Source organism: Lottia gigantea (genome assembly GCF_000327385.1).
Source record: "Lottia gigantea unplaced genomic scaffold LOTGIsca_38, whole genome shotgun sequence".
Lineage (NCBI taxonomy): Eukaryota > Metazoa > Mollusca > Gastropoda > Lottiidae > Lottia > Lottia gigantea.
In genome coordinates this window covers 2173108-2181519 of record NW_008709295.1, presented here as the reverse complement: position 1 = coordinate 2181519, position 8412 = coordinate 2173108, and the positions used below count along the sequence as shown (strand labels likewise).

The following is an 8412-nucleotide window of genomic DNA, read 5'->3' as shown; positions in this document are numbered from 1 at the left end:
GGAAGAAGCAAAACATTTAATTAAAATATCCGACAGACGGATGATTCGTATAGAATAATCATTTAAATTACCCTCTTAAAAATGAAACCAGAAACTTTAGTAAAAAGAATAATAGAAGCTGTCGAAACGGAATCACCAACTACAAAAACTTACAATGGTAAAAAGATTAAAATATCTAAAAAAAATTATCGATAAATATAAACATTGTAACGTTAGAGATGATATAGATTTTGAAAGAATTGATAAGAGTGTAAAGGAAGGTGGATTTTTACCTTTCCTACCTTTGATATTTGCCGGTCTGGCCGCGGCTGGTGCAGCAACTAGTGGGATATCTGCCGCAGTCAAAGCAGCCAACGCCAAAAAAGCAGCGTTGCTGAAAAAAGTGAAAAACGTAGACATAATATGGAAATGGAAAAGATAGCACAAGGTTCGGGAGTAGCAGATATATTAGGGACAGTTAAAGAATTTGGAAATCGATTTAGTGAAGAAACCAAGAAAACTGTTAAAGAGGGATTAAGCAATCTAATACATAAAATCGACACAGGAGAAACGAAGGTCAAATATAAGGGTAATGGTATATTTTTAAAAACAAACGTTCTGGAGAGGGAATCTTTCTCTCAAAGTATAAAGGAGAAGGAGTGATTTTTGGAACAAAAAAAATGGGAAAGAAATTTAATCATTCAGAAATGTTTCCTATTAACCCAATGCTCATGTGTATTTGTGGAAGCTCAGGTTCTGGGAAAACTTATTTGATCTTTAACATGTTAACACCAAAACTTTCAGATTTCGATTCATTATATATCTACACAACAACACCAGAGCAATCGTATTATCAATTCCTCAAAGTTTTAGAATATATACCAAAGAAAGACGTTCAGGACATATTTAAATATTATGAAGACAACGATGATATAGAAATAAAAGAAATCTTAGATACATATATAAAAGAAAAGAATCCATCTTTCAATCCAACGGATATAAAAGTTTTTCTTATGAAAAATGTTAATGATTTAGATTTGTCTAAAATTGATAGTGAGCGAAAGAACTTAATAGTGGTTGATGACTGTGTAGCACAAAGAAATCAAGCTGTTCAACAAGAATTCTTCACTAAGGGAAGACATCACAATTGTCACTGCATATACCAACCCCAATCTTTCTACGGTATGGATGCAATGTTGATTCGAAAAAATGCAAATTGTTTTTTATTATTGGAATTGAACGACAAAGATTTATCTCAAATTATTCAGTCAATTAATCACGGAATGGATATAGATACATTCAAAAAGGATTGTAAAGCACAATGGAGAAACCCAGATGATCATGGATATAACCTGCAGGTTATGACAGGCATATGTTAATTTTATTTCTTTAAAAATGGGTGATTGGAATAATATTATAAAAAGAAATAGACAATATATCAAAGCTTAGAATAAAATAAAGACCCAAGTTGAAAATAACAGATTACAACAACTTGGATTAACAGAAATTCTACAAACTCAATTTCAACCAATATTAAAAAGTCAAGAAGATATTAAAAAAGAGACTCGAGTCTCCTATAGAACCTATATAGAACCTCATCACCCCGAACCGATTGAATATGATGGTATTATAATTAGGACCTTAGATGATATAAAACGTTATTTTTCAAATCCAAAGCCAGATTTACCAAAGAGCATTTCACCAATCGTTGATGAAGAGGGGTTATTGTTTAATGGATTTAGAATAAGATTTAGTGGAAATTCACCAATATTCAAAATCGATACAAAACAATTTATATTTATATTAACAGAAGGATTAATAGATTTAATAAATGGGGGGATGTTGGTTCACGAAGTGACAATATTGCCGATTACAAGGATTTAGTAGAATACTCAGAATTTCTACATACGATAAGAAAAAATGCCAAATAAAGAACAATTAATCGTTATCACTTCAAATAAATCAGACATTAAATTGTCTCTAGATTATGAGTACGAACTCGATCGCAATGAAGAATATGAATTGGGATTAAAATATTTCTCTGTTTACAATTCCATTAGAAATATCAACGAAAATAATAACCAAATGAAAATATCAACAGATAACGGAGCTACATTCAAAACCATAAGTTTACTACCAGGAAGCTATGAATACGTAGCCATAAACGAATATCTATCTGAATATGGAGGAAGTGCAAATGGTAAAAACAATATTGAATTCGAAGGTAATTTGAATCTGAACAAAATAAAATTGATATTGAGAAATAAGAGTCAAGTTGATTTCAACGTAGAAAATTCTTTGAATACTTTATTAGGATTTGATAAGCAAATATACACACAATCCACTTTAGCGCCGCATAAAGCTAATATCGAGAATGATATCGACGTCATTAATGTTTACTGTAATTTAATAAACGGTGGATTTTTCCATCAACACAAACGTCAGATTATTTACAGTATTCCAACATTCACTGTACCGATTGGATATAGAATTATAGAGAAACCATTTCAAACAACATATTTACCACTTAATTCGTTCATGATTAAAAATATAAATCTGGAAATCAAAGATGGTAAAAATAGGTTTATTGATTTTGGTAACGAAGAAATTGAAATTCAACTTCATTTAAAACAAAAGAACTAAATTTATTGAGTAATTAATCACTCTTCATTCTCTTCTTGATTATATAGGTAATCGAAATCATCAAATTCATAGTTTTCATCAAAACTATACTCTTCTTTATCATTATAAGGAAACATAATTCCTTCACGGTTTGGTGGTTTTCTCTTTACAAGATTCAAATAACTTCTAAAAACTTTCTTTTGTTTATCATCATCCTTTGGAATAACTACTCCATTCGTGAAACTCCTTTCCCATCTTTTATTAAATTCATTCGACACATCATGTCCACTAGCCAACTGAATATAATCTTCTACACTTGTCTTATTATTAGAATAACCCTTAAACGTTTTCTTTTCTTTTAAAACACCATCATAAGTTAGAATGATATTATATTTGACTAAATATAAACCAAATATCATTCCACCATCAACATAATCATTCATTTTCAGATACCGACTCAGCTCGATTTAATTTATCCCAATTTCTAGATGAAATGTATAAACTATCAGTATCGGTATAGTATATTTCAGGTTAATAAAATCCATTTATTACATGAATGAAATTATTCATTATTTTTTTACTGTCAGATAAAAAGAATGATCCCAAATGACTAGGTGTTAGTCCTGTAGATTTAGTTGAGTGATCTTCAGCAGTTATCTCATTTTCTTCAATTTCTGTCTCAACGAAATATTGAGTTTCATTTATTTTTTCATAGTTTTTAACATGTGAGTCGAAGTTAGCCTGACAAGTTACTTCATTCCACAAATGATTTCTCGTGTTTCTATTTACCATACAATGAATTACCTAATAATTTCATGCAATTACTACCTACGATATTACCTTCTCGTTTATATTTATTTCTAAGATCTCTTAAAATTAAAATATAATCTCTATATGGTGGACTTTTAAAATTTTCTTCGTATACTATACCATGTAATATTCTAATAATTTCTCCACCGGCTTTAACTATTTCTTGAATATCGACCGATGTTAAAACATCTGAACAGAAACCATTTCTAAACCTGATTTTACTCCAAGTTTCCTTTTTTCCTTCTTTATTTGTGAAAGTGATATTATCTTTAGCTGGTATTGGTTGGAAGAACATGTGTTTGGGATATTTAAACCACATTGTTAAAATAGCTGTTCTAGGTCTAAATTTCTGTTCATTGAAGAGTTTTAAAAATTTTCTCTCTTCTTCTGGTAGAAAAGGTCTTCCACTTTCTGCTTTTGGATATTCACTGCCTAAATCCGATATTGCTGAAGCATACAAACCATTAGCATAAAATGCCATTAGTTTAGTACATTTTTTTTAAAGTTTTGAATTAACTTCTGTTTTGTCTTTTGTGCTCGCGCTGTATTCTTTGAATAGATTAATTATGTTATCTCTTCTTGAATTATCAATTTGTGCTCCACTTTGTGAATTATCACTTTGTGAAATACTTTCAGTTTTACTTGGTGTTTCACTTTGTGAAATAAATTCCTTTAATACATTACAAATTTCATCCATTTTGTTCGTTTCAAATATTTTTCTATTTGCCGAAACTCTTCCTCCTTTAATAGATCGTCTGATGTCTGATAACGTCTTATAAAAGGGTTAGTGTGCGAATAAACCTTTTCTACGTTTTCTTTTTCTGTATGTTTCGCAACCATTCTAGTAGTTTCATACCATTCTTCTTCAACTATTTCTTTATCGTAATTATACAAATAATACCAACCCTTAAAAGATAAAGATGGAACCGTTAGATTATTGGACATATTTTGGTTCACAACTTCTTTCGTGACTTGTTTATGTTTTATCAAACAACTTGCAAGACATAACGTATCTCTTTTAGCGTAAGGTTCCCATTCGTGTCCTAAAGATTCCCAGTTATCTTTGGTGTATTTTGCAATATCGATATCAGTGATCTTTCTCAAATTCATTGGTAGATTAGATGAATTACCCCACGCCGCTAAACTAGATGTTTCATGTTGATAGGAACATGTGAAATTAATATGTTGTAAATAATTATTATTACTTGTTATTTCTTTCTGTCTTTTCCATTTTTTCTGTAAATCTTCATTTGTGTATGGGTTAGATAAAAGTAAAGATAGAATTCCTCTTGGTGTTTTTAAAGGGCATTGTGTTAGTTTTTTTATATTTTTAAGCACGATCCAGTTATCAAAATTGCTACCGTTATGAGAAATTAATATTAATCTCTTTCTATCATATTGACCTAAATATTTCAACATTTGAACTATACAATCTGTACCTACAAATATTTCTACTATATTCATTAGTTTATCATAAAATTCTTCTGGAACATTATCTGTAGGATTTAAATCTGGAAAGAGATTATTTATTCTGTCTAAAATTTTTCTTACTTTTTCTAAATTAATTAACGTACACGCATAAGGAATTGCTTTACGCGTTTCACTTTCTGAATATGTTTCACAATCCCAAGCAAATAACCCAGCATCACTTATACTTGAAAACACGTTTAGTTCCAGAGGTGAAACCTGTGTTACTGCGTTATCGTCTCTACACGTTTTCCATACTTGTTCATAATTATCTTCTATTTCTTTAATACCCAAACTTTTTCTATTTCTTCTTAAAAGACAGAAATGTGAGTTTTGTAAATATAAAACCCAATTTACTTCCTTTTACAATTGTGGGGCGCAAATTTCTATTATTATGAGTATAAATTTGAAATGTAATATCACATTTCTTATTGAATTCATTAATTCTAGCAGATGTCATCACTCCTTTTCTATTTGCTTTTGAGAAAATATTGATGAAATTTTGAAATTCATTTGTTAAATCTTTGTTTAAAACATAATTTACACATTTGATAAAACAGTTATCATCTGTTGGTATGTAACAATTTTCACCTATATATTCATTTATATTTTTGAGTAGTTCAGTTCCTCTTCCAACTTTTGATCTTTTAATTTCTTTAAAATTGTCTTCAAGTAAAAAGATACTTCCTGTAAAGTACCAATTAGAAGGGTCAGATTTTTCTTCCATATTTCTAAAGATAGTATGAAAAGTTTTGGCATTAAAACCAAGAAGTTTCATAAATTGTTTGTGCTTTCCATCTTGAAATATCTCTCCATCTATTTCAATTTGTCCTTTAAATGTTAAAAATTTATCAGAAATATTCTTGATAATATTTGAATATAACACGTTTTCTATGAATGTTTCATCATCATTAATTTCAATTGATTCATTCATATTTTTTATATATGCTTTTTTAATTCCAATTCTTCTATTGTTATGTTCTTATCTTCTCTTGATCTTTCGAAAAATATAAATAATTTATTAAGATATGAATTTAAAATTTCTGTTTTCTTTTTATAATAAGATTTCTGTTTTGATGTATAACGTATAGCAATCAACCCACAAGATGAAGTTTGAATAGCAGTAGCTGTTGCTAATAAAGTTAGGATAAGTATTGGAACCATTAATCCACCAGTTACAGCCGTTGCAATTGTTGTTCCTACTATTAGAACTACACTCAGTTTTTTGAAAACAGAATCAATTCTAATCCATCTTTTCTTACATTTATTATACTATTCTAGTTTTACTTTTAACTCGTTTTGTTTGTCTATCATATATTGTTGTCTACTTTCGAGTTCCATTATTAAGTCATTAAATTAAGTGAATTTCTGATAAAGAAAAAGATGGATATTGCTCAATATTTACAATAGGGAACCCTTTAATCTCTATACCTCCTCCTATTATTTTTCGTTTATCTGTTATCATTACTTCGGGTGTAAAAATAGTAACTTTTACAGATGCTAATGATATTTCTTCTTTCGAATTATTAATCTTATTTAGATGAACTGTAATTTTTTTTTCAATATTAATCTCTATACTACATCTACAAGTATATATTCCACCAACTTCTTTATTACTATCTCCTTCATGACGTTCAATTATTGATGAAAATATTATAAATTCTTTATCTTATTGACTTTTGTGAATATCAATTGAGGTAAATAAATCAGGATAATATTTTCGTACATTGAGTGAAAAACTAGTATTAACAAAATATAGTTTTACATATTCAAAGTCTAATGTTCTTAAAAACGTATAACTTTTTATTGTGTGTGGTTTTTGCGGAGTTGGATTTCTAATAATGTTCATCGACGGTGAGCTTACCGTCTTTAATATCATATCAAAATTACCTGTTGAAAGAATATCGCTGTCATTGTCTGGTATTATTGACAATCTAAAGATGTCAATATATTTGTTTTAATTTCATACATATGATTAGGCTTGTTGTTTTCATCGTTAACTTCCAAATCTTTATTTTCAGCATCATCTTTGATAAATTCGAAAATCTTACGAGCGTTAAAATAGTTAGATGGGTGAGAGAAAAAGATTGAGTCGATTTTAACTTTTGCAGGAAAAAAAATGCAATTAGAGCTTTACCTCGGAAAGAAAAGTTTCCTGAATCATCAAATATGTTTTTAACGTTTCCACTTATGAAAATACTTTTATTTTTAATATAAATCCATATCCTTCCAAGTGATATGTTGTTTCACCTGTAGGAATACGTTCAGTATTTCTCACACTGAAAACTGGAAGATTGAAATAATATGATTTTTTATTTTCCTTGAGATGTTTTTCTAATGTGGCTATATTTTTTTCCTGTTTTAAAATTTCGTTATTAATAATAGTTATCTGTTGTTGAATCTCACTATCATAAATATTTTGTATCAGTTGATTAATATTTGTTAGTTCTTTTTTTAATTCAGTTTTAAATTTAGTTTCTAGAGCAGTTGATTCCTGTTGCCATGTGTCTTCACTTATACCTGGTTTAATATTATCTATTAGTTGTTTAAGGTCTATTTTTTGTTTTTCTATCTTATCATCTAATTTAGATATTAATGATTTTAAATTTTCTAATTGAGTTTTATCTACTAGATTGAGTAATTGTTTTTGAATAGTGACTATTTCACTATTATCATTAAGTTTAGTTTCTAATTCAGTTAATTGTTCTTCACTTATACCTGGTTTAATATTATCTATTAATTGTTTAAGAACTATTTTCTGCTTTGTAACCTTATCATTTAAATTAGATATTAATGATTTTAAACTTTCTAATTGAGTTTTATCTACTAGATTGAGTAATTGTTTTTGAATAGTGACTATTTCACTATTATCATTAAGTTTAGTTTCTAATTCAGTTAATTTTTCTTCACTTATACCTGGTTTAATATTATCTATTAATTGTTTAAGAACTATTTTCTGCTTTGTAACCTTATCATCTAAATTCGATAATAATGAACTTAAACTTTCTGAGTTTTATCTACTAGATTGTCTAATTGTTTTTGAATGGCGACTATTTCACTATTGTCATTGAGTTTGGTTTCTAATGCGGCTAATTCATCTTCATTCATACCTGGAATAATATTATCTATTAGCTGTTTCAGATCTATTTTTTGTTTAGTTATCTTATCATCTAATTTAGATATTAATGATTTTAAATTTTGTAACTGAGTTTTATCTACTAAATTTAGTAATTTTTTTTGAATAGCATCTATTTCACTATTATCATCGAGTTTGGTTTCTAATTCAGTTAATTTTTCTTCACTTATACCTGGTTTAACATTATCTATAAGTAATTGTTCTTCAATAAAACTTCACATCGCCTATTCTTTCGTTTAAATGTTCTTTATTTACTTCAATTAAATTTAATTGATCCATTAAATATTTCTTGTGAACAGCATCATAATCATTTTCAGGTAACTTTAAATTAGTTATGGTAAAATTATTCATATCTAAACCAAATACCTTTCCTAGGAGTGCCGAGGAGAGAAATAGGA

General features: G+C 28.3%; 6 protein-coding genes across 6 annotated transcripts in view; 3 read left to right on the top strand and 3 right to left on the bottom strand.

Moving 5' to 3' along the window:
* The window catches only part of LOTGIDRAFT_163254 (hypothetical protein), a gene marked incomplete at both ends in the record, with an annotated part of 4819 nt that extends 4398 nt beyond the window's left edge, over positions 1–421 (top strand). Inside the window, one exon of the mRNA XM_009059313.1 lies at positions 217–421. Within this exon, the coding sequence (XP_009057561.1) occupies positions 217–421 (205 nt within the window). The remainder of the gene's footprint in view (positions 1–216) is intronic.
* Positions 422–659: 238 nt separating this feature from the next.
* Positions 660–1358, top strand: LOTGIDRAFT_163253 (hypothetical protein; the record flags this gene model as incomplete). The annotated part of the gene is made up of 1 exon (XM_009059312.1): positions 660–1358. One exon carries the CDS (start codon positions 660–662, stop codon positions 1356–1358), a length of 699 nt encoding a protein of 232 aa, XP_009057560.1.
* Positions 1359–1899: 541 nt separating this feature from the next.
* LOTGIDRAFT_163252 (hypothetical protein) lies at positions 1900–2622 on the top strand (the record flags this gene model as incomplete). The annotated part of the gene is made up of 1 exon (XM_009059311.1): positions 1900–2622. The coding sequence occupies one exon, from the start codon at positions 1900–1902 to the stop codon at positions 2620–2622; it is 723 nt and encodes a 240-aa protein (XP_009057559.1).
* Positions 2623–3382: 760 nt separating this feature from the next.
* On the bottom strand, positions 3383–3892 carry LOTGIDRAFT_163251 (hypothetical protein; the record flags this gene model as incomplete). Its single annotated transcript, XM_009059310.1, has 1 exon — positions 3383–3892. The coding sequence occupies one exon, from the start codon at positions 3890–3892 to the stop codon at positions 3383–3385; it is 510 nt and encodes a 169-aa protein (XP_009057558.1).
* A 191-nt stretch (positions 3893–4083) lies between these two features.
* LOTGIDRAFT_163250 (hypothetical protein) lies at positions 4084–5812 on the bottom strand (the record flags this gene model as incomplete). The annotated part of the gene is made up of 2 exons (XM_009059309.1): positions 4084–5159; positions 5236–5812. 2 exons carry the CDS (start codon positions 5810–5812, stop codon positions 4084–4086), a joined length of 1653 nt encoding a protein of 550 aa, XP_009057557.1.
* Positions 5813–7066: 1254 nt separating this feature from the next.
* The window catches only part of LOTGIDRAFT_163249 (hypothetical protein), a gene marked incomplete at both ends in the record, with an annotated part of 3171 nt that continues 1825 nt past the window's right edge, over positions 7067–8412 (bottom strand). Inside the window, 2 exons of the mRNA XM_009059308.1 lie at positions 7067–7854; positions 7989–8186. Of these exons, the coding sequence (XP_009057556.1) occupies positions 7067–7854; positions 7989–8186 (986 nt within the window). The remainder of the gene's footprint in view (positions 7855–7988; positions 8187–8412) is intronic.